The sequence below is a fragment of the Panthera tigris genome, chromosome E1 (assembly GCF_018350195.1).
Source record: "Panthera tigris isolate Pti1 chromosome E1, P.tigris_Pti1_mat1.1, whole genome shotgun sequence".
Lineage (NCBI taxonomy): Eukaryota > Metazoa > Chordata > Mammalia > Carnivora > Felidae > Panthera > Panthera tigris.
In genome coordinates this window covers 14,113,308-14,138,874 of record NC_056673.1, presented here as the reverse complement: position 1 = coordinate 14,138,874, position 25,567 = coordinate 14,113,308, and the positions used below count along the sequence as shown (strand labels likewise).

Here is a 25,567-nt window from a genome sequence, read left to right as displayed (position 1 = left end):
CGTGAAAATTAACTATTGTGCAAAGGTACTCAGTAAATCTTGATTGACAGTAGTTTCTGCCTTGCTTCATTGCTGTATGTGGACAATATTGTTTGGATTAGGATTAAGAGCTATAATTTAATATGTGCTATTCAAGCAAGGTAGATAATCTGCTAACCCTTTTTAAATAAAGCATTGTCAAGTGACAATTTCATGAGAGCAGGAGCCACTGGAGCCAGCTGGAGCCATACTCCAGTTACTGTAGTATATGACTTTGGTGGCTCTCCTTTTTTTTTTTTTTTTTTTTTTAAGTTTATTTACTTTGAAAGAGAGCTGCGGAGGGGTGGAGAGAGGGACAGAGAGAGAATCCTAAGCAGGCTCCATACTGCCAGCACAAAGCCTGATGCAGGGCTTGAACTCAAGAACTGTGAGATCATGACCTGAGCTGAAATCAAGAGTTGGATGCTTAACCGAGTGGGCCACCCAGGTGCCCCTTTTTGGTGGCTCTGCTAAACTCTTAGATCTACATATAATAATAAATAAATCTGATGATTTCTACTTTTTATGCTAATGTGTACTGTTATTTTTATGTTTTCCCTTACACACATCCTTTATTTTCTGTATTTTCCTATTTCATAAACTCAGGGTTGGTAGGTAACAATGTACAAAATAAATTCTTAATGAAATAGGTCATAAAGCTTGTTTAGATAAGTGTGAAACCTATGTTGTTAACACATGGAAACTGAAAAAGAAAATAATGTATTTTTTAATGTTTGTTTATTTTTAAAATTTGAAAGTTATGTTGAGAGAGAGGCAGAGAGAGCGAGCTGGGAAGGGGGCAGAGAGAGTGACAGACTGCATTGACAGTGCAAGCCTGGGCTCGAACCCAGGAACCATGAGATCGTGACCTGAGTTGAAACCAAGAGCTTAACCAACTGAGCCACCCAGGTGCCCCTCCCCCTTTCCTCTTTCTTTGGTGAGGTACTTAACACAGGCAGTAAACATTTTTGCCTAGGAGAGTTGCATTTGTGTAGTAGATAAGCAGGTGTAACATTAGAATATACAATGGTTAAGAATTCTTCATTCCAAAAAACCTACTGAAGCTTCAGTTTCTAGTGCTTAGGCAACACAGATCCCATCTCTAAGAACGTCTGGATATTGACATGCAAATGAATAAATGAGACTCCTCTTTGAAATATGTTTGTAATATATACAAGTAGCTTAGAAGGGATTATTGAAGTGCTGCCAAAATACATTTCAAAATGTTAAGTCTTTTCATTCATTATGTTGACTTTTAGAAGGATTTGTAAATGCCTTAAAATGCATAGTAATAGTTTATATGTGTTTCTTTGAGGGAAGAGGTCTTGACTTTATTGACACTCCCTCCCCTCCAAAAAAAAAAAAAAGATTAAGAATTCTTTTACCAGGTGGTATGAAAATATTGCTTGGTTTATTTGTACTGTTGGTTATAAGTATGGATTGTTCATTGCAACATATTCTAAACTGTTTTGCTCCATTTGAAAACCATTTATTTGTGTTGTCATGTGGTATTTTGCAATTATATATTAAAATATTACGCTGAAAGTTAACAGAAGGTAAATCAGAAATACTTTATATTCTTAGGTATAATAGCTCAATTACACTTGTGATTTCTGATAGCCATATATTATATATGTAGGAAATTGATAGAGGATGAAATAAGTAGATATTATCTACTTATTTCTGGGAATGTTAGATGAATTACTCAGGGTTATAGAGTTGATGACAGACTTAAACCCACATCTTCTTAATATGCATCTAGTGCTCATCATATTCATTGTCTCTCTTTACCATTTGTCATCAATACTTACCTTGTGATAAAAAAGTTATTAACATATAGTTAATAATAACATAAAGATAATAATAGCTAATAACAAATTAGGAAGTCTTAGATTTAATCATCCTATTTTGTATTCTCTGATTACAGCCTTCGGGTGTTCTCCCAGAATATAGAGACCTCTGCTTTCTTGATCCCTCTACTCTCAATTTGCCTTTCCTGTTTTCAGTTTCTGTACAATGCAGTTTAAGCTCTTAGATCCATTATTTTGACTCTCATCATCCATTCATCGCACAAACCTAGCAGACCCTCAACCCAACCCTGGATCTCTAAATGTGTGATTTTGTGTCTTCAGGCAGAGCTTATATATTTGCTAAACAAGAATCACATACCTTTGTAGATGAGGACCACTAAAAATTCAGTCTCCAATCTAAAAAAATGTACTTCCTATTCCATTTCTTTGTCCTCATTCTTCACAGCAGCTGTTTCAAGTCTCTAAACTTAATGCTTTCTTTCTTACTACCCCTACTCAGCAAATGACCTTACTTCCTATTTACTCAAAATATAATAAAACATATTTGCATCTATTTTTGAGAGAAAGTGTGAGCAGGGGAGGGGCAGAGAGAGAGGGAGACACGGAATCCGAAGCAGGCTCCAGGCTCTGAACTGTCAGCACAAAGCCCAACGCGGGGCTTGAACTCACCAACTGTGAGATCATGACCTGAGCTGAAGTCGAACACTTGACCAACTGAGCCACCCAGGCGCCCCTCCTTTCTTTCTAACACAGTGGAAGAGGCGACCCATCTGTATGTGTAAGACTTCTCCTTGTGGGATCTCATTCCTTTCTCATCCTCTTCCCTTAGTTCCTTGTTTCATTAAGTATTCCCCTCTTCTGGTTTTAAAAACAGACTTTATTATAGAACATGTCAGTACATAAATAAAGTTAGAGAATACTGTAATGAATCCTCTTTGTACCATTACCCAGCTTCAATAGTTACCAACCAAGGTCAGTCGTGTTTCCTGTATCTTCCATGCACACTCTTTCCACCCCAGTTTTTTTTTTTTTTTTTAAAGATTTTATTTTTAAGTAATCTCTACACCCAGTGTGGGGCTCAAACTCACAACCTCGAGATTAAGAGCCACATGCTCCACTGACTAATAAGCAAGCTAGGTGTCCCACCACTCACATTTTTTCATGCATATTCCAGACATAACATTTTATTGATAAATTTTTTGTTGTATATTTCTAAAAGATTTTTAAAAATAAGCACAATACCACATTGACTCTTGAAAAATTCATAATTATTCTTTAATATCATCAGACATCCATCCAGTGTTCATTGTCCCCCAATTTTTGTTCATTGATTTGCAGGTTTTTTTTAAGTTTATCATTTATTTGAGAGAGCGAGTGAGCACAAGCGGGAAAAGGGCAGAAAGAGAGGGAGACAGAATCCCAAGCAGGCTCTGCGCCATCAGCACAGAACCTAATGCAGGACTCAAACTCACAAACTGTGAGATCACGACCTGACCCAAGATCAAGGGTTGGATACTTAACCGACTCCACTACCCAGGCACCCCAGCAGTTGCTTACTCTTCAGTTTTTTTAAAATCCAGATATAAATAAGGTCTGTAAATTGCACTTGGTTGATATGTCACTTGTGTCTTTTAATCTATAGGTTTCCCTTTTGACTTTTTTTCTTCCTTTCCTTGGAATTTGAGAAAACTGGGTCATTTATTTTATAAGACTTTTTACAGTATTTTATAAGGCTTCACAGCTATTGGTGGTTATATCCCCATGATGTCTTTAACATATTCCTCTTTCCTCTGTACTTCTTGCAAATAGATGGTTGGAGCCAGAGACTTAAACAGATTCAGATTTGATTTGAAGCAAGAATATTTTATAGGTGGTTTAGTGTTATTTTGTCAAGGGATACATCGTGTCTGGTTGTCTGTTTGCCTTTGGTTGATTAGGGGGTGAAAATATTGATATTAAAATTCTTCATTCCCTTCTTCATTTCTCCTGTGTCATTTTTTCCTCCACCAGTAGCATTTAAGCATCTCATTTGCTTGAGAAAAACTCCTTTTCAGCATTTCCAGCTATTTCTAAGATACTTATTTATGGTACTATCTTTACTTCATCTCCCTCATCAGCTAATTTAAACATGGTTTCTGCATGTTAAACCATATCCTTATCATTTTACTGAAACCATTCTCATCAAGGTTATCAGAGCTCTAGTCTGAATGGAGCAGACCCATTTCAGACCTTATTTTGCTTAATAGTTGGATACTTTTGGATACTGTTGATTGCCTCTTCTTCATGAAATACTCCCTTGGCTTCTGTGACATACTCTCTCCTGTTTTTATTTTTTCCTCTTTGACTCCTTCTCTTAGCCTCGGTTGCAGACTTTTTTTTTTTTTTTTTTTTTTAAGTGTTGGTGTTGTTCCGCCTGGTTCTACTGGTCCCTCTGCTCATCTAGCTCTATGCGTTCTCCGTGGGTCCTCCATTGTCATGCGCTTCAGTTATACCATCCCTAAGCTGATAAGTACCAGACCTTTTTTTTTTTGTAGGTCAGTTCTCTTCAGGGCAGACTTGTTTGTACTACTCCCTACTAAAAATCTCAGGCACCTTGGAATCAACATACCGAAAATGGAGTAAGTCCTACTTTCCTCATCCCCTCACACACAGGAATTTGCTGTTCAACTTAGTTCTAAGCCAGAAATCTCTGCAAGTTATCCTTGACTCCTTGCCTGACCTTTCTCACCTTCTTGCTACCCACATCTAGTCACCAATCCTGTAAGACCTGGTAAATGATTTAAATCCATCTAATTCTCTTCATTCACTACTGCTATGCTACTGTGAATCTCCATCATCTATCACCTTCATTACTGTAAGTTTCCTGTCTGGTCTCTTCCTTTCCTGTCTTTTAGGTCCATTCTTCACTATATAAGCAAGAATAGTTTTTATGAAAAACTTACCTAAAGGCACCCCATTGTGGGGCGCCTGGGTGACTCAATTGGTTAAGCCTTTGACTTCAGCTCAGGCCATGATCTTGTGGTCCATTGAGTTCGAGCCCCATGTCGGGCTCTGTGCTGACAGTTCAGAGCCTGGAGCCTGCTTTGGATTCTGTGTCTCTATCTCTCTCTGCCCCTCCCATGCTCACGCTCTCTGTCTCTCTGTCTCTCTGTGTCTGTCTCTCTCGCAAAGATAAATAAACATTGAAATTTTTTTAAAAAGCTGTCCATTGCCCTGAGGATAAACGTAAAGAAGACCTGAGCTTGTTTTGTGATATACACCCTGCTTACCTTCTCAGCTTCATCCTGAATCATCTTTCCCTATGTGGTAATACTTGTCCTGCTTTTTGTACTATGTCAGCTGCCTGTATCTTGGCTGACTGTTCCAGTAGACTGTGAACTTCTTGAGGGTAAAGACCAAGTATTTTACCTTATTAAACCTGGTGCCTGGTACATAGTAAGTGTTTGGCAAATGTTGAATTAATAAGTTGTGCAGGGCACAATTACACGTTCAGTGATTTGTTTGTGCCTTGGTTTTATTGTTATTAGATCATCCTAGTATTCCAGAAGTATTGTTATTCATGTACATTGATAGGGTTTATTGGCTAGAGGTGGTCTCTCCATCATTAAACTGGACCTGTGGGTTACCATTGTCCCAGATAATAGAAGCCTGTAGGCAGTTCGGATACTCGCCACCATCAGAAAAGCCTCACCCTAACATGAGTTCCTAGATATGCTTGGCTTGGTGAGGGTTAATACTTAGAAAAGTGAGGCTTAAATAGTTAGAAGTTGTTAAATACCAAAGAGAGATAGTTTTCTGGGTTGTCCATTGTGTTTGGTTCTCATTCCACTACTTATTGCTGACATTAGTCATATTTTTTCTGGATTTAAACAGATGTGGTGGTTTTCAGCTGTCATTTTAGCCAGCTGATCTCTAGGTTGGAAGAATCATTAAAGATGATAAAATAAATTCCAGATTATATATACTAGAATTGCTAAACAGAGAAGGACCTTCATCAAAGTCAGTAGCTACCATTGGGAACATCTGAGCACTCACTTTTTGACTCGGGGCTTGTATTTAAAACCAGGGTTTGTTCTCATTTTTCCTCCTTGACTGGCTTGTTTGCCACTATATATATCCCCTGCGCATGGAATAGTGTGGCTGGCATGGTATGAAAAAGGTACTCAAGAAATGGTGTCTTCTGTCCATGATTTGTCTCTTGATAGGTGGTCCCGCAGGCCTTTCATTAGATGTTAATTTCATTTTATTTAGAGGATGATTTCCTGTTTCTTTTTTCTTTAATTGTTTTTAATGTTTATTTATTTTTGAGAGACAGCATGAGCGGGGGAAGGGCAGAGAGAGAGAGGGAAACATAGAACATGAAGCAGCCTCCAGGCTCTGAGCTGTCAGCACAGAGCTCGACGTGGGGCATGAACTCACGAGCCACGAGATCATGACCTGAGCCGAAGTTGGACGCCCAACCAACTGAGCCACCCAGGCGCCCCTGATTTCCTGTTTCTTTAAAAAAAATTTTTTTTTTAATGTTTATTTATTTTTTGAGAGAGAGACTGAGTGCCAGCGGGGGAGGGCAGAGAGAGAGGGAAACACAGAATCTGAATGAAGCAGGCTCCAGGCTCCGAGCTGTCAACAGAGAGCCAGAGCTGGGCTCAAACCCACGAACTGTGAGATCATGACCTGAGCCAAAGTTGGACGCTTAACCATCTGAGCCAACCAGGCGCCCCTCAAATATATTTTCTAAATACAGTGGAAATTCTGTCTAGCTGTTTTTGTACAGTGTGATAAATTAAATGAAACTTGTTTTGTAAAATAGGAAACTTGAAGAATAATTTTTTAAGAAGTAATTCTTTGATTTTTCTTAACTTTCACCTACATTTACTCTGATTGAACTGATTACAATACTTTTTAGATGTTAAGTAGAAATTGATTTTATTTTGTTACAAATATAAAGGAAAGACTCTGAAATATTGGGTAATATTATCCAAAAACTAGGTTAGAGAAATTGAATTACTATGTGAGTACATAGACTCTAGGGGGTAGTCCATTAAGGTTTTTGTTGTTGTTCTTGTTTTTTAAGTTTATTTATTTATTTGAGAGACAGCCCAAGTGGGAGAGGGGTAGAGGGAAGGAGAATGAATCCCAAGCAGGCTCCGCCCCACCAGCGCAGAGCCCAGTGCAGGGCTTGAACTCATGAAACGGTGAGATCATGACCTGAGCCAAAACCAAGAGTCAGATGCTTAACTGACTGAGCCATCCAGGTACCCCTAAAACACATGCCTCTAAAGAACACAAAATAAGTTGAAATAAAATTAAATTGTTTCTTCCATTAAATGCATTAGTTAAGAGGGCATGTGATTGCTAAGTAATTTACATTATAAATAATATCAACTAAGATTATTAGTGACTAATAGTCTTGAAGATTATCAGTTACGGTTAACTTCTTTGGCTTGTGGACATTGAAATCCTTTTTTCAGATTATGTGTTTTTTGTAAATTAGAATTTGTATTTTTTTTTGTCTTTTTTAAGATTTTATTTTTAAGTAATCTCTACACCCAACATTGGGCTTGAACCTATAACCCCAAGATTAAGAGTCACATGTTCCACCACACACCCTGATTTTTTTACTTTGAGGGAGAATTATAGTCTGGAGAAGTTATATGTTAATATTTGAATTTTAACAAAATTGATATCTATATTATCTGGCTGGTGACATCGTTGGGAATGGGTAAATTTGAAAATAGTGCTATTTAAGCTCAGTAGAAAGATAGTTTAAAGTACGTACTAATATGATCATAACAAAACGTCCCCTACCATTCATTAGCATCACAGTAAATCGTCTTTGAAAGTATAAACTGCAAATAGTAATGCAGAAATAATTTAAATTCTAAGTGAAAGAAATTATCTTCTCTTTCTCTCTTTTTCTCCTTAGGTGGAATGAACCCTATTTGTTGACTATCTCCTGATTACTGGTTGGATTCACTTGTAAAAGAATCGTCTTCCCCTGTGTGGACGCCACTTAGTGGCATATTTAATTATAAATCCAGGGATCACAACGCTTTTTGATTTCCCAAAGGAGGGACATACCACTATATCAAAGAAGCTTGATATTACAGCAAAAATGGTGCTGTCCCAGAGACAACGAGATGAACTGTAAGTCTCTCTGTTTTGTGTTTTTAAAAAAATCCTTTCATAAAAGACAAAGTAGTAAGTTAAAATAACAGATTTGGGAGATCTATTCTTAGATTCCTAAAGTATTGTTAGTGTTCAGATACTGGTTTGGGCAGTTAAAACTGGGTCTTATTTTGAAATAGTGTTATTTACCCTTACGACTTTGTTGTGTAGAAGTTTAAAGCAGAACAGACAAGTAAGTTACTTGGGATAAGTTTTATCCTAAGCTTGTCTTAAATATGTTCAGTAGGAAGATAGAGGATTCAAAGCTCTTCTAAATTTTTTTTTGTCTAGAATCTGTGTATTCGGAAAATGAAAGCTTTTTTTGTTGTTGCTAATGCCTTTCCTTTGCCTTCTTGTATTTTTTATCTTTTATCAGCCAGTGGCTATTAGAGAATTTGATCTTTATGAGGTGGATAACATAGTATTAATGCAAATGCATTAATGAGAGCCATAAGATGATTTGACCACTGCTATTTTATAGTATCTTATAGCATCCCATATTTTATAGCATTCTATTTTTATAAGGTAAAGAATATAGAGGAGTACTTTAGCTTCATGTTCTAAATTTTTAAAAAAAATTTTCTGTGGCTTTTTATAAAACTTTAGTTGCAAATAATTTCAAATTTAGAGGTAAGTTGTAAGATTGGTACAAAGAATACTTAATTACATTTTATCCATTTCACTTGTTTTTTTGTACCATTTGTTTTATCATTTGCAATCTGCACCCGTGTGTGTGTGTGTGTGTGTGTGTGTGTGTGTGTGTGTGTACACGTGCAGTGTTTTTTCTTAAACCATTTGGGAGTAGGTTGCATACATTAAGGATCTTTACCCCAGGGGCACCTGGGTGGCTCAGTCGGCAAAGTATCCGACTCTTGATTTAGGCTCAGGTCATGATCTCACACTTGGTGACTTTGAGCCCCACATTGGGCCCCATGCTGGCAGTGCAGAGCCTGCCTGAGATTCTCTGTCTCTCTCACTCTCTCACTGCCCCTCCCATGCTTGCATGCTCGCTCTCTCTCTCTCTCTCTCTCTCTCAATAAATAAACTTTAAAAAAAAAAAAAAAGGTCTTTATCCCAGATACTTGGGTGTGCAGTTCCTAAGATTAAGGATATTCTATAAAACCACAGGACAGTTAGCCATTTGTGTAAATTTAACATTGATACATTTATTGATTTAATCTGCTTTGCATATTCCAGTTTTGTCAATTGACCCAATAATGTCCTTATGGCAAAGTTTCCCTCTCACCCCCCACCTCTTTTCTCTCTAGTATATTCTCTAGTAACCCAGTCCAGGGTTAGGTAATGTATTTAGACATTTATTTGAATATCTCCTTAGTCCTTTTTTTTTTTTTTTTTTTAATTTTTTTAATTTATTTTTGAGACAGAGAGAGACAGAGCATGAGCAGGGGAGGGGCAGAGAGAGAGGGAGACACAGAATCCGAAGCAGGCTCCAGGCTCTGAGCTGTCAGCACAGAGCCCAATGCGGGTCTCGAACTCATGGACTGTGAGATCATGCCTTGAGCCGAAGTCAGATGCTTAACTGACTGAGCCACCCAGGTGCCCCACTCTTTAGTCTTATTTAATCTGGAACATTTCCTCAACCTTTTTTTGTTGTTGAGGACGTTAATAGTTTTGAAGAATAGTTTTTGTTTTTTGGGTTTTTTTAATAGAGTGTTTCTCATTTTGTATCTAATGTTTCTTCATGATTAGATTCAGGGTATATATTCTTGGCCAGAAAACTACATAAGTAATTTGTCTTCTTAGGATATCATGTCTAGAGACGCATAATGTCTATCTGCCCCTCTGTAGTGATGCTAATTTTGATCCCTTAGTCAAGATGCCTGATTTCTCCACTGTATAGTGTATAGTTACTATTATTTACTTTTCCATAAATATAAGCAGACCATGCAAAACATTCTTATTTCCATCAAATATTCCCCCACTAGATTTAACATCCATGGATAATTCTTGCCTGAACCATTCTTTACTACAGTGGTTGCAAAGTGATGATATTCTTTACACAACCACTCATTCCACATTTACTAGTCATCACTCAGCATTTTACTGTAATCAAGGGACTTTTCTTCTATTCCTTTTTATTTACTTGTTCTTTCATTATTGGTATGAACTCCTCTAAATTTTCAGTAGCTCTTATCATTCATTACTTTTCTTATACTTTTGCTGTTTGAATATTCCAGACTTCCATAGGAGCCCCTTCAGTTGGCTCTTATATATGGCCCTGTCTGTGGGCACTTTCTTACTTTCTCGCATCACAAGGTGTTCCAGGCTTATTGTGCACCCATCCTGCATTAATCCTAGAATCAGTCATTGTTCCAATAAGCCTTGGTTTCTCTTAGTGAAGAATGGTATTAGACATCAAGTTATGGGTACTAAGTATACTTACTGGTACTGGGGTGTTTGCTTCTTGGTCCTTAAAGTAGACAGAACCAAGAAATATGTATTTGTAAACACATATACAGGTACCTTGGTACACATGTGTATTAAGGTTTCTCACTCTTGGCATTGTTAACGTGTTGGGCTGAATAATTCCTTGGTGTGGGATCTGTCCTGTACACTGCTGGTTGTTTAGCAACATCCTTGGCCTCTACCCAAGGATGCCTCTACTAAATGCCACAATAAAAATGTCTCCAGACATTGCCAACTCTCCTCTTGGCGGGGGAGGGAAAATCTCCCCCAGTTGAGAACCACTGATACACAAAGGCATGTACACATACTTATTTTAGAAATCATTAGGCTATCCTGATACTTCTAATTTTCAGTCTATTCTCACTATGTTGTTTCTTGTTTTCCTCCCTACCATATTTGTATCTTCTGTAGCAAGACCCTGTCTGCCAGCAATAGCAAGGCTTTGACTCATTTGCTCAATCCTGTAGTACTTCCAGAATAGTTTCAGAGTTGTTACACTCTTACTACACATCCTGGAAAGGGTTTAGAATTTGTATGTAGTTCTTTCTCTCCCCACCGCCCCCACCCCCCCCCCCCACCCCCATCCACTCTGCTGTGTTTGTAAATTACTTGGATTAGTTGGAAACTCGCCCTGGTTTCTCTCCCTCTTCCCATGGTTTTGTTATTCATTTGAAATGTAGTTGGGTTCATAGGTTCTAGTTTTTTTAGTTTTGTGTGTTTTGCATTTCCTCTGCCTTCCTATCCTTGTTAATTTAATATTTTGGATATTTAGAACATTATCTGTACAAAAATGTATACTCAGAAGTATTACTCTTCTGAATCCCTTCTAAGTTCCTCCCTCCTTGCCCCATGTAGGAACCAACTTCATGCATTGTTTAATAAAGATAAGAGAGATACATGTATGTTTTCTTGTTTCTCCTTTCTTAAGCAATAGGTAGCATACTATAAGTGCTCTTTTGCACCTGGCTTTTTTCAGTTAGCAGTATCTCCTGCAACTCACTCTGTATCAGTTCATAGAGATCCTCTTTTTTTTTTCCCCCTTTTAACAGCTAGATAGTACTCTACTCTGTATATACCATAGTTTTTTCAACCATTCACCCATATTTTAACATTTAGGTAGTTTCCACTATTTTGTAATTAGAAATATTATAAGTAATAAATCTGCATATGTACTTTTGTGTTATTGAAGGTATGTCTGGTTTTTAGTCATTCTTGTTTCTAAGTCAGTTCAGACTTTTTTCTTCTAGATGCCTTGTGTGTGCCTTATTACCCTCATAATCAAAATTAATATTTAAACATTATGGCCAAAAATAGAGATTTTAATTTGAATAAAAATCAATTGATGAGAGAACCTAATTTCAGGTGGCTAAATTTGTAGAGAATTTTAGGGAAGAATTGACCTAAAAGTGCTCATTAAGCAAAGAATATTTGTCTTAGATATAAATGTAAATTTAGGGAATTTACACTTAGGAATTTGGGGAATAGAAAAAATCTTGGAGTTTTTAGTAAGGAAATAAAATGATGGTTTTTGCTTTTTCTACCATTTTTGAAAGTATTATGGAATATATATTATGAGAGGCAGAAACAAATGTTTATATACTTCTTACAAGTAAGATACATTTTGGCATTCAGTTTGCCTTTGTAACATTTTAACATTTCTAACAGGTTGGATACCAATTAGTATTAATTAATTTTGAGTAGTATTAATTAATTTTGGGAGAGGCAAAGAACAAAGAGGGGAGGGGCAGGGAGAGGGAGACATAGAATCCAAAGCAGGCTCCAAGCTCTGAGGTGTCAGCAGAGCCTGACGTGGGGCTCGAACTCATGAATCGTGAGATCATGACCTGAGCCGAAGTTGGACGCTTAACCGACTAAGCCACCCAGGTGCCCGTATTTATTTTTTCAATTTACATTCAAGTTAGCATGTAGTGCAACAATGATTTCAGGAGTAGGTTCCTTAATGCCCCTTACCCACTTAGCCCATCCCTCCTCCCACAACCCTTCCAGTAACCCTCTGTTTGTTCTCCATATTTAAGAGGCTCTAATGTTTTTGTCCCCCTCCCCGTTTTTATATTATTTTTGCTTCCCTTCCCTTATGTTCATCTGTTTTGTATCTTAAAGTCCTCATATGAATGAAGTCATATGATATTTGTCTTTCTCTAATTTTGCTTAGGATAATACCTTCTAGTTCCATCCATGTAGTTGCAAATGGCAAAATTTCATTCTTTAATTGCCGAGTAATACTCCGTTGTATATGTATACCACATCTTCTTTATCCATTCATCCACCAGTGGACATTTAGGCTCTTTCCATACTTTGGCTATTGTTGATAGTGTTGCTGAAAACATTGGGGTGCATGTGCCCCTTCTGTATCCCGTGGATAAATGCCTAGTAGTGCAATTGCTGGGTCGTAGGGTAGTTCGATTTTTAATTTTTTGAGGCACCTCCATACAGTTTTCCAGAGTGGCTGCACCAGCTTACATTCCCACCGGCAGCACAAAAGAGATTCTGTCCCTCCGCATCCTCGCCAACATCTGTTGTTGCCTGAGTTGTTAATGTTTGCCATTCTGACAGGTGTGCGGTGGTATCTCATTGTGGTTGTGATTTGCATTTCCCTGATGATGAGTGATGTTGAGCATGTTTTCATGTGTCGGTTGGGCATCTGGATGTCTTCTTTGGAGAAGTGTCTATTCATGTCTTGTGCCCATTTCGTCACTGGATTATATGTTTTTTGGGTGTTGAGTTTGATAAGTTCTTTATAGATTTTGGATACTAACCCTTTATCTGATACGTCGTTTGCAAATATCTTCTCCCATTCTATCGGTTGCCTTTCAGTTTTGCTGATTGTTTGCTTCACTGTGCAGAAGGTTTTTTAATTTGATGAGGTCCCAATAGTTCATTTTTGCTTTTGTTTCCTTGCCTCCGGAGACGTGTTGAGTAAGAAGTTGCTGCGGCCAAGATCAGAGCGGTTTTTGCTTGCTTTTTTCTCGAGGATTTTGATGGCTTCCTGTCTTAAATTTAGGTCTTCCATCCATTTTGAGGTTATTTTTGTGTATGGTGTAAGAAAGTGGTCCAGGTTCATTTTTCTGCCTGTCGCTGTCCAGTTTTCCCAGCACCACTTGCTGAAGAGACTGTCTTTATTCCATTGGATATTCTTTCCTGCTCTGTCAAAGATTAGTTGGCCATACATTCGTGGGTCCGTTTCGGGATTCTCTGTTCTGTTCCATTGATCTAAGTGTCTGTTCCTGTGCCAGTACCATACTGTCTTGATGACTACAGCTTTGTAATACAGCTTGAAGTCCAGCACCAATTAGCTTTTAAATACTTGGAGGGGCACCCGGGTGGCTCAGTTGGTTAAGGGTCTGACTCTTTATGATTCTTGATTTCGGCTCAGGTTGTGATTCATGGTTCCTGGGTTCAAGCCCCACATCAAGTTCTGCGCTGACAGCGCAGGGCCTGCTTGGGACCCTCCCTCTTTCCTCTCTCTGCCTACCCCTCTCAAAAGTAAATAAGTAAACTTTAAAAAGAATAAATAGAGGCGCCTGCCTGGGTGCCTCAGTCAGTTAAGCGTCTGACTCTTGATTTCGGCTCAGATCATGATATCATGGTTCCTGAGATTGAGCCCTGCATCAGGTTCTGTGCTGATGCTGTGGAGCCTGCTTAGGATTCTCTCTCTCTCTATCCCTCCCCTGCTCATGTTTCTCTCTCTCTGTCTCTCCCACCCTCTCTCAAAATAAATAATAAATGTTTTTTAAAAAGAATAAGTAAGTTGGAGTTGCTTGGGTGGCGTCCAGTCAGTTAAGCATCGGACTCTTGGTTTCAGCTCAGGTCATGATGTCAGAGTTTGTGAGTTCAAGCCCCGTATCAGGCTCTGCTGGTAGTGCAGAGCCTGCGTGAGATCTTCTCTCTTCCTTTCTCTGTGCCCCTACCCTGTGCACGTGTGCGCTCGCTCTCTCTCTCTCTCTCTCTCTCTCTCAAAATAAATAAATTTTAAAAAATTAACAGGATGAGGTATTTTGGGGGTAAAAAATGAAAAGAATTTTGATGTACTGGAAAACAATAATTTGATCGGTACTAATAAGTGTGACTCAACTCAGCAAATGTATATTGCCTGCCTTCTTTGTTTTTACCACTCTGGGGCATACAAATATTGAATAATAACAAAAACATTTTGGGGCGCCTGGGTGGCGCAGTCGGTTAAGCGTCCGACTTCAGCCAGGTCACGATCTCGCGGTCTGTGAGTTCGAGCCCCGCGTCAGGCTCTGGGCTGATGGCTCGGAGCCTGGAGCCTGTTTCCGATTCTGTGTCTCCCTCTCTCTCTGCCCCTCCCCCGTTCATGCTCTGTCTCTCTCTGTCCCAAAAACAAATAAAAAACGTTGAAAAAAAAAAAAATTAAAAAAAAAAAAAAAAAAAAAACAAACATTTTTGTGGATATGACAAATATCTTTCTTTTACAGATAAATTGAGGATGGGAGAAATTAAAATTACCAGTTTCATGACTAGTATTACAGTCAGAATGAGTTTCCTAATTTTAAGTTCACTATTCATTAAACACAGTTCTATCACCAGAATTAACATGTGTCAAAATGCAAACATTGCTCCCTCCTCAGTTTTTCAGTCCTATTTTCCAACGGTGGCCCCCATTGCCTGTATATTACAGTCTTTTCAGATATTTTTCAAGTATTTGCAAAAATTTCACGAGCATCTTTTTTTCTTAAGATTTGTAAAATAGAATTATACTTTACAATCTCTTTTTAATATTTTTTGTCACTCTGTGAACTTGGAAATGATATTACCTGTTAGGTCATCTCATAATTAACTCTTAACAAAATAAGCTTACACCTCTATTTTTGTATGAGATTTTACCCATTGATCTTTCTCCATGAAAGATGAAGAAAGTCTGTTTTGTTTTGTTTTAGGTTGTCCTGGTTGATAATATTTGTACTTTGTTTGATTTGTTGCTCATCCCTAATTCTTTTTTTTCCACAACTTTCCCATTCTTGTATTCCTTTTTTGGTTAACAGCTATATTGTAGTATAATTGACACAAAGAACTGTACATACTTAATGTATACCATTTGTTGAGTTTGAAATATTTTGCTAATTTTTTTTTTAATGTTTATTTATTTTTGAGAGATAGACCGTGGGCGGGAGAGGAGCTGGGGGCAGGGGGAGACACAGAATCTGAAGCAGGTTCTAGGTTCTGAGCTGTGGGCACAGAACCTGATGCGGGGCTTGAACTCCTAAGCCATGAGATCATGACCTGATCCAAAGTTGGACGCTTAACCAACTGAGCCACCCAGGTGCCCCAAGTTTAGAACATTTTCCTATTCTTCTTTTGATTACTGTGTTAGTTGGGTGGATTTTGTCATTACATACCTTTTTCAAGATGGGCTCCTAAATGGATTTCTGTGAGCCTTTTTTACATGTTAGGGGTTAATTTTTTTTTCTTCCATAAGTGAATGGCAAGTAAAAGTTGGATGAACAATTCTTAAGTTACACACTTTTCCCACTTAGAGTTACAGATACTAAGGAAAAAGTTCCCATGGATAGGACTGCAAAAAAAAATCTCAAATTCAAAAAATGCAGAAATCTCATAGGACTCATTTGCTGACTGTAATGAAATAAAATGAAAATTAGTAGGAAAAGGAGAGCTAAGAGAAATCTATCCATGTGGATGTTTTAAAATGTAATTCTAGAGGCACCTGAGTGGCTCAGTCGCTTAAGCATCCAACTTCAGCTCAGGTAATGATCTCAAAATTCATGAGTTCCAGCCCTGCATTGGGCTCTGTGCTGGTGGTGCAGAGTCTGTTTGGGATTCTCTCTCTCTCTCTCTCTCTCTCCCCGATTGTGTGCTCTCTCTCTCTCTCAAAATAAATAAATAAACTTAAAAAAAATATTAAAATGTACTTCTAGGGACACCTGGGTAGCTTACTTGGTTAAGCATCTGACTCTTAATTTTGGCTCAGGTTATGATCTCACAATTCATGAGTTCAGGCCCCACGTTGGGCTCTGTACTGACAGCATGGAGCCTGCTTGGGATTCATTCTCTCTCTCTCTCTCCCTCTCCCCCCCTTCTCTCTCTCTAAATATTTTTTTTAAATGTACTTCTAAATACTTGAAGTCCAAAGAACAGCATGTAACTTAATAAATGAAGACATTGATAATAATGAGGGTACTTACAATAAAAACCTATAGGGTGTAGCCAACAGAGCATACAGAAAATTAGATAGTCTAATGAATCTTTTAAAAAAACAAAGGTCAGAAATGAACCACACATTCAGTTCAAGAATAAGACAATAAAATAAGCCCAACAGAAGCAGAGGGAAAGAATTAATTTTTTTAAAAGCAGAAATTAATAAAATAGAAAATATAACCTGGTAAACTTGATTGGCAAAATTAAAAACTATCTTTTAAGAAAGACCATAAAATAAAATATAAAGAAACAAAGAGCATAAAATAAAACTGATGAATAAAGAGAAAAGACATAAATGAACAGTACAGTAACAAAAAAGGCAACATAAAATGAACTCAGAGGAAGGGCACTTGGCTAGCTCAGTTGGTAGAGCATGCAACTCTTGACCTTGAGGTTGTGAGTTCAAGGCCCATGTTGGGTGTAGAGATTACGTTAAAAAAAAGAAAAAAGAATCAGTAGTTAGAATTAAGTCGTTTTTGTTTTGGGGTAATGTTGTAAAAAAGACTTCTTTGCCCTGTTTCTAGTGAAAATAAATGAATAGTGGAAAGATGTCAGAGCTCCCAAATTATTAATAAAATTAAATACAATCCCAATTAAAATCTAAACAGAATTTTTCTGAATTTGACCAGATTGATTCTGAAGTTCATCTGGAAGAGGAAAATGCAGAAAAATAGTTAAGGAAAAATTTAAAGGATTAGTGAGAAAGGAACTAATTGTACCAGATACCCAAACATTGCTGTAAAAGTAGTAAGTAAAATATTTTTGTAATAGGCGCATAGGTTAGGGGAACAAATAATATTCAGAGACAGGCTCATTTTATCTATGGAAATTTAGTATATGTTACATGGCATTTCACATCGATAGGAAAAAGTACTGTTCAGCAAATAGTACCGTAGGTTGTACTAAATAAAACTTGAATCCAAAGGATGTGAAAGCCCAAGTGTTAAAGTAACAATATAAAAGTGGTAGAAAAAAGTACAGCCTTTGGTAGGAAAGGACTTTGTAAAGGTACCAAATGTGGAAACCAGGAATAAAATAGATAAATGTGACTATATCAAAATATAGGGAGCACCTGGGTGGCTCAGTTGGTTAAGCATCAGACTATTGATTTTGGCTCAGGTCAGGATCTCACTATTTGTGTGTTTGAGCCCCATGTTATCCTCTGCTCAGACAGTGCAGAGCTCACTTGGGATTCATATTCTCTCTCTGTCTCTCCCTCTCCCTCCTTCCCTCCCTTCCCTCCCTTCCCGCCTTCCCCCCCCCCAAATAAATAAACATTAAAAAAAATAAAATTTCCATATGAAGATTTTTCTGAGTCCTCAAAGAGAGATTTAAGTAGTCTCAGTTTGTGGTATATTTAATCTTTCTATTCTTTGAAAACTGATTTTTTATTGAAATATCTCATTCAGTAGAATGCATCGTATTCTGATTATTCCAGATAACAAGTAACCTATTCCTCTTTTATATTCCCTAGTATGAAGCTGGGAATATAACAGACACTCATCCCTTCCCTTATTCTCCCTCCCCTACCTCTCCCCTTTTTCTTTACTTTGTCGTTTTATAGTGAACATTTGCTTTACATTTTAAAAATGGAAATATTTCAAACTTACCAGTATATGGTAGCTATATTGCCTATCCTTATTGTACAACCTGACTTTTTTTTGGGTTTTTTAAGTATGCAAAATAATTTTTTACAGAAATATATTCTAAGTGGGCCTCATAATTAAATAAATATCTTATAATTACTATATAGACTTACACTTAAGTTAGAGGAAAGAGGAGAAAATGTTTTAAATGTTTAAAAATTGTACCTTGGAGCTGAGGCAAAATCTCCATTTGTTTGTTGACATCACTGACTTCTGACTTACAGTAGGTCATGCAACTTCTTTTTAAATGTCAGTAATAAATGTGTGTATCATTAACTTGAAACAGCATAATCAGAAGTCTAGCCTAATTAGTGTGAAGTCATATTATAATTGTACCTTCATTTACCTTAGTTTTCAGTAAGGTTCTTTTCTTAACAGGTTAAAGTAGTAAAACAGAAAACATAAGGAAGAGGATCAAAACATATCTGCTCAGTGATGTTTCTGCTTTGTGATTCTGTAACTCAGAAAAATTTATCTAGGGGCGCCTGGGTGGCTCAGTCGGTTAGGCATCTGACTTGGGCTCAGGTCATGATCTTTTGGTTCATGAGTTCGAGCCTGGCATCAGGCTCTGTGCTGACAGCTCAGAGCCTGGAGCCTGCTTCAGATTCTGTGTCTCCCTCTATCTCTCTCTGCCCTTCCCCTGCTCACGCTCTGTCTCTGTCTCTCTCTCTCAAAAATAAATAAACTTTAAAAAATTTTATCTAAATGTAAGAATGAATAATGATGCATATTTTTGTGATTTTTGTTTATTTGTTTGTTTTGCCTTAAAGAAAATCCAGCATGGTATACTTACTTGGTAGATAGTTTTGTTGCTGCTGTGGTGTGGAGAGGGAGGGGTAAATACTACCTCAGACCCAGATCTCTGCTGAAGAGAAATGAATGCCAGTATACCAGGCATGTGGTATTTTCCTTAATGGTGAAGCTGAGGGTCCACTCGTACTGACTCACCCAAATTTCATTCTATTTTACTTCATCATTGCCAGGATAAAGTCTCATTGTGACCTCTTGCTGTGCGTGTACTTGTCCCAAGACTAGTAGTTGTTGAATCCTGGTCTACCTTTACAAAGTAGGTACATCTTTTCAAGTGTGATAGTAAAGGATGATCATTGTAACCCTTTGTCATGGCACATGTGGCTAGCGAGGTATAAGACCTCCTCAATGTTTGTGTTGTTCGGTGGGCAGTTATAGTATATTTAAGAAGTCATGCATGGTACCTGTCTGAAACTTGGTTGCTGTCCAATGGCAGCAGCTTATGGGATGATCCTCAGTAGTGTCTCTGCTTGAAATGAACTTTATTCCTGTCTTCCCCAGGGACTGTGTAGTTCATCTTGGTTTTTGTCTAAAATGGCTCAGCCTAAATAAGTAAGTAAGTAAAGTAAGTAAGTAAGTAGCCTAGCTGGTATGAGGGTTGTCTTCTGGAGCAGGGCACTAAAGATGACAGTGTCCTCCTAGTGGTATGAACTTGATTGCTTGATCCCGCCTGGTCTCTTCTATTATCTTAACAGTGTGCCTTCATAACCCTTCAGACACCCCAGATTTATTAGGCCTTTTAGAATAAAGCATGTTAACTCCATTGCTTTTCTAATTCATGAATATGTGAGCTCCGCGTTTTCAGTGTATCTCTTTTAATGGGCTTGGTAAGAAAACATCTCACTCACGGGGCGCCTGGGTGGCTCAGTGAGTTGAGCCTCCGACTTCGGCTCAGGTCATGACCTCGCAGTCTGTGAGTTCGAGCCCGTGTCAGCTCTGTGCTGACAGCTCGGAGCCTGGAGCCTGCTTCCGATTCTGTGTCTCCCTCTCTCTCTCTGCCCCTCCCCCACTCATGTTCTGTCTCTCTCTGTCAAAAATAAATAAAAATTAAAAAAAAAAATCTCAGTCTGTCAGTTTTTGACTTAACCCTGTTTCTCCTCACATAAACAATGAATTTAAAATAAAATATATATAGAATTCCCAGAACATTTTTATTCAGCCTTAGAGTGCTAGAGTACACAGTTTGAAAAACAGTTACCATTGTATTGGCTTTAAAAGACCCAAGTTTGATTCCTAGCTCCACCCCTTGCTAGCCAAAAGGTCAGTTAAGTTCAGGGAGCCTGTTTCTTTATCTGTGAAAAACATCTTCTACCTCAGTCTCCTCTAATGCATGCTCTGTAATTTCCTCCGCTCTGATTTAAATTTGTAAGAGATGCTGAGGACCCTGAAGTATTCTGCTTTTAGTGTTGGTGCAATCCAATCTTTTTAGACTGGTTACTGTTTAACTAGTAGTTCATAGCATTTACAGTAACTTTAAAAAATCTTACCAGCACTCCTGGGTGGCTCAGTTGGTTGAGCGTCTGACTCTCGGTTTCAACTCAGGTCATGATCTCACAGTTCCTGAGATCGAGCCCCACGTTGGGCTCTGTGCTGACAGGGTGGAGCCTGCTTGGGATTTTCTCTCGCCCTCTCTCTCTGCTTCTCCATCCGCTCAAAATAAATACATAAACTTAAAAAAAAATCTTCCCTCCCTTTGTAAGCGTAAGTGTGTATGGGTTGGTAGCAGTGGGTGTGATATTTCAGCTACAAAAATTATGCTGGGGGATAAAAGAATAATGAAGAGAGTGTAGGAAGTCAGCTAAAATGCTTAAAATCTAACCCTGGCATTTTTTTTCCTTTTTTTTATTTTAGAGAAAGTGCTCGAGTCAGGGAGAGGGGTAGTGGGGGGGGGGGGGGAGAGAATGAGGGAGGGAGGGAGGGAGGGGAGAGAGAGAGAGAGAGAGAGAGAGAGAGAGAGAGAGAGAGAGAGAGAATATCAATCCTAAACAGGCTCCACGCTCAGTGCAGAGCCCAATGCAAGGCTCAGTCCCATAACCCTGAGATCATGACCACAACCGAAATCAAGTGTTGGACACTCCATTGATGGAGCCACCCAGGTGCCCCTAACCCTGGCATTTATAAACCTGGAGTCGTTTAGAAAACACAGGGGTGCCTGGGTGGCTCAGTTGGTTGAGCAACCGACTTCAGCTCAGGTCATGATCTCACGGTTTGTGAGTTCCAGCCCCGCATCAGGCTCTGTGCTGACAGCTCAGAGCCTAGAGCCTGCTTCAGATTCTGTGTCTCCCTTGCTCTCTGCCCCTCCCCCACTCATGCTCTGTCTCTCTCTGTCTCAGAAATAAATAAACATAAAAAAAAAAGTAGAAAGCAAACACAGATCTCACTTGTGATAGTTTCACTAGAGTATTTCCATATGTAAGCTAAGCTCTGTGTAGCCATTCTGTTTGTTCATGGATAAAAGTCCTTCATCTCAGTTCTTCCCTTTGATTTTAACCATTTTCTCTGATTTGTATATGAGGTTACTGGTTTGGATCTACTCAGAATTACCTTTTATGTTCTGCATGAATCCTGCTTTGATTCTAGTGATTAGTTGTTTTTCTGCATCTCTTGAGACTTAATAGATTAATTTAAATCATGTATATGGAGTTTGTTGGAGAGATGATTATAAACTTGTGCCTTGATGTCCACTCTTCCAACCTTAATAAAACTGCTGAAAATCAACTCTAGATCAACAGCTGAAACTCTGGAAGCACGATTAGGCTGTTAGAACCTAGAGATTCGTCTGTCTTAATTTATTCTTAGGTTAAGTGATTGTGATACACCTTCCCTGACAGAGGTTCCACATTCACTGGGTTCAGCTCTCCCTAATGGCGTCAGACTCATTTAAACTTAGGTTCTAATTTGTTTGCTATATTTTCGTATATGTATCTTGCTCTTTGGTTGTTCTTTGTTATATTAGTAATGCTGTGTGATCTCTCTTTCCAAACTTTCATAGATATCATAGTGTTAATGAAACATTTAACAATAAAAAGAGAATCCATCCCTGATATTCTCAACTCACTGCTGCTCCCTGACTCCAGTGCTCATTTGAAACCTTAGTGTGGAATGGAATACTGAGGCCACTTAGGTTCTGACACTGTACTTGGTAAAGTAGACAGGCAGGGACGTCTTAGTAGCCAGATTACTTGGACACTTTTTAGACTCTGGATGACCTCTCTCAGATCTTTGTCACTGTTACACATCTCCATTTCTTTGAAACTTCCATCTTCATTGGCTTGCTGACATCTCTTAATTGTCTTACTTCTTGAATGTTGGTATCTGTCAAAGTTCCATCAGTTACATTCTAGTCCTTCCCCCCCCCCCCCCCGGCCCCAGTATATACCTTCTTCTGAATTGTCTGTCACCACTTACATTGTTCAAATCACTGCTACCTGTTTGCTGATTTTCCCAGTCCTCTTGTTATGTCAGGTCTCTTTCTCAAACATGTCACCTGTACATCTAGTTACCTCTTATGTCATGTATCTTTACTTAAATATCTTATAGCTACTTCAAGTAAGAAGGTTTAAAACTGAACTTGTCATATGCCTGCCTCTTTTTCTTCGTTCTCTTTTTCCCCTGTCTGTCCAAGTGAGTGGTACTACAATTCACTAGAAACTTATGAATCAACTGTGTTCTCCCGTCTCGCATCTAGTCAGTTACCAAAACAAAAGCCTAGTGGTTAAGAGTGTGAGTCATTTTTGGTTTCAAGGATTTGGGTGTAGGGCTTTTTAAAGAGCAGTATAAGTCCATTTTTAAAGCACTTATGAAAAAATACAATACATGGAAGTATATAAATATGGGACAACTCCAGTTAAAGGAGGGAGGTGCAGAGCTCCACCTACTTAGCTAGTTTCTTCCGCATCCACTCAGTAAATGTTTTTTGGAATTATTATCCTAAATTATTTCACTACATGCTAGTTTTGTGGCCTTAGATAAATCAGTCTACCAGTATATAATTCAGGGGTAATATGCTTTTGTACCTACTTTAGTAGAATTTTTTTAGGATCAAAAGAGACAGTGAATGTTTTTAAACAGGATTTAACATTTTTTAAAAAGTATAAATGTGGCAGTGCCTGGGTGGTTCAGTCAGTTAAGCTTCTGAATCTTGATCTCACCTCAGGTCTTGATCTGAGAGTTCTGAGTTTGGGGCCCATGTTGGTCACTGTGCTGGATGTGGAGCCTACTTTAAAAAAAAAAACAAAAACCTGTAGGGGCACCTGGGTGGCTCAGTTGGTTAAGCGTCCGACTTTGGCTCAGGTCGTGATCTCACGGTCCGTGAGTTCAAGCCCCGCGTTGGGCTCTGTGCTGACAGCTCAGAGCCTGGAGCCCGTTTCAGATTCTGTGTCTCCCTCTCTCTCTGACCCTCCCCTGCTCATCCTCTGTCTCTCTCTCTGTCTCAAAAATAAATAAACGTTAAAAAAAAAATTTTTAAAAAACCCAAAACCTGTAAATGTGACATACAACTATAATGAGGTGCTGCTTTATGCATATTTGGAGTCATCTACAACTTCTAATTGATTACATTTGCCACATAACTTTTTAAAATGCAAATGTTGGGTTAAGCCACACAGACCTTAGAAAAATGTTGCACAAGTTTTAAAAATTTAACATTTAATTGACTTTTTATAAAAGTTACATAAACAGAATCAAAGGATAAAAACTGTTGGTTTTGTGTTTGTTTCTAAAGTTTATTTATTTATTTTGAGAGAGGAAGCAAGAGAGAGAATCCCAAGCAGGCTCCACACTGTCAGCACGGAGCCAGATGCGAGGCTTGAACTCAAGAACTGTGAGATCATGACCCGAGCCGAAATCAAGAGCTGGACCCTTAACCGACTGAGCCACCCAGGCACCCCAAAACTGTTTTGTTTTGTTTTTTAATCAGTAAAGGCTAAACCAAATATTTGAAAAGTAAAGATGGTGAAGGGATGGCATTCATAACTGCTGTTAGGAATATAAATTGGTACAACTATGGAGAGCAGTTTGAAAGTAGCTATCAAAATGTACTAAAAATGTATATAATTTTTGTCTCTGTCCAGGCTACTGTAATAAAATACTGTAAACTAGGAGGCTTATAAACAACGGAGATTTATTTCTTACAGTTCTAGAGTCTGGAAAGTCCCAAGATCAAGGCACTTGGCAGATTTACTGTCTGGTGATGCTTGCTTCTTGGTTCATAGTCTTTTGCTTCCTGCTTCATAGTCTTTTTTTTATAAGGGCATTTATCTCATTCATGAGGGCTCTGCTCTCATGACCTAAGCACCTCCAAAAGTCCCGTCCCCAAATATTAGGTTTCAGTGTAAGAATTGGGGTGGGTGGATATAGGAGGATAACACACATAACATTCAATTGTAGCATCATTTGACTCAAATGTAAAGATGTGAGAAAGCCTTTATATGAGTGTTTGTTTACAACATTGCTTAAGATGATGAAAAATTAGAAATAGCCTTGAAAGTCCAGCAATAGGTAATTGCTTGAATAAAATTTGGTCCATCTACATCATGGAGTATTGTGTTTGAGTATTAAATAACTAGGATGTCATGGATGAACATTTACTGACAAGGTTAAGATTTTCATGACATGGTGAACAAAATTAACAGATAATTTATTTAATTAAAAGCCATGCATACGTATCCATGGTGATGTGAATGTATGGGCAAAGAACATGGTATGAGAAGACTATACTGAATGAAGGGTTAGCAGCGGTAATCTGAAAATGTTGGGACTTTTTTTTTTTTTAATAAGGAAAAGGAATAGTCGCTTTGCATTTTTCTCCTTTTACTATTCTTACCTGAAAAGTACCACCATTTATGTATCTTTACAAAAAAATAAGTCCATTAAGATCATAATTGTTATAATTTGTGCCATCTATTACATGTGCATATTACATGTTTTATGAACTTCAAGGTTGTAAGCTGTGTGCAGTATGTTTGGGCAGTTTCAGGGATTAGGGCTTGACCCTGAGGTAAGAGCTAGGTAGGAACATTAAGTATTTACAAGTTCTATATATTATTTGTTTACCCTTGACATTTTTTAAGAAGAAAATAAAGCTAAGAAATAGGTATGTCTTTTAACTTCTTTGTTTCCCTTATTATTTGGGATATTCTAACCAAAGGGAAATTTACTTTTGTTGAAGGTTTGTAACACAGGCTTTGACAACACAATATTTGATGGAATATTTTGAGAGATCCACTGCCTTCCTATTTTGTATTCTTTCGGAAGGCCCAAGTAGAACTACGTGGTGGAAATTAAAACGAAGTAGATTTCAGCTCCATGTAAAGAAGACACTTCTTACGAATCGAGTTATCCATTAGTAGAACAGGCCAGAAGGTACAGGCTATGATATGAGCAGCACACAGACACAGACTCACAGTAATAGTAAGAATTTACCTTTCCTCAGCCCCTGTGTTCATGAATGTGATGTGCTTGACCCTATCTTCCACTAGTTATTAATGCTTT

At 38.1% G+C, this 25,567-nt stretch overlaps 1 protein-coding gene across 2 annotated transcripts in view; it reads left to right on the top strand.

The window, feature by feature from the left end:
* The window catches only part of PAFAH1B1 (platelet activating factor acetylhydrolase 1b regulatory subunit 1), a 75,617-nt gene that overhangs the window by 29,303 nt on the left and 20,747 nt on the right, over positions 1-25,567 (top strand). Inside the window, exons 1-2 of one of the 2 annotated variants that reach the window (XM_042967830.1) lie at positions 4,364-4,447; positions 7,756-7,976. In XM_042967830.1, coding sequence (XP_042823764.1) covers positions 7,945-7,976 — 32 coding nt within the window. In that variant the 5' untranslated portion in view covers positions 4,364-4,447; positions 7,756-7,944. Of the gene's footprint in view, positions 1-4,363; positions 4,448-7,755; positions 7,977-25,567 lie in introns of those variants that run through there. The other variant, XM_042967829.1, reaches the window with a different exon arrangement.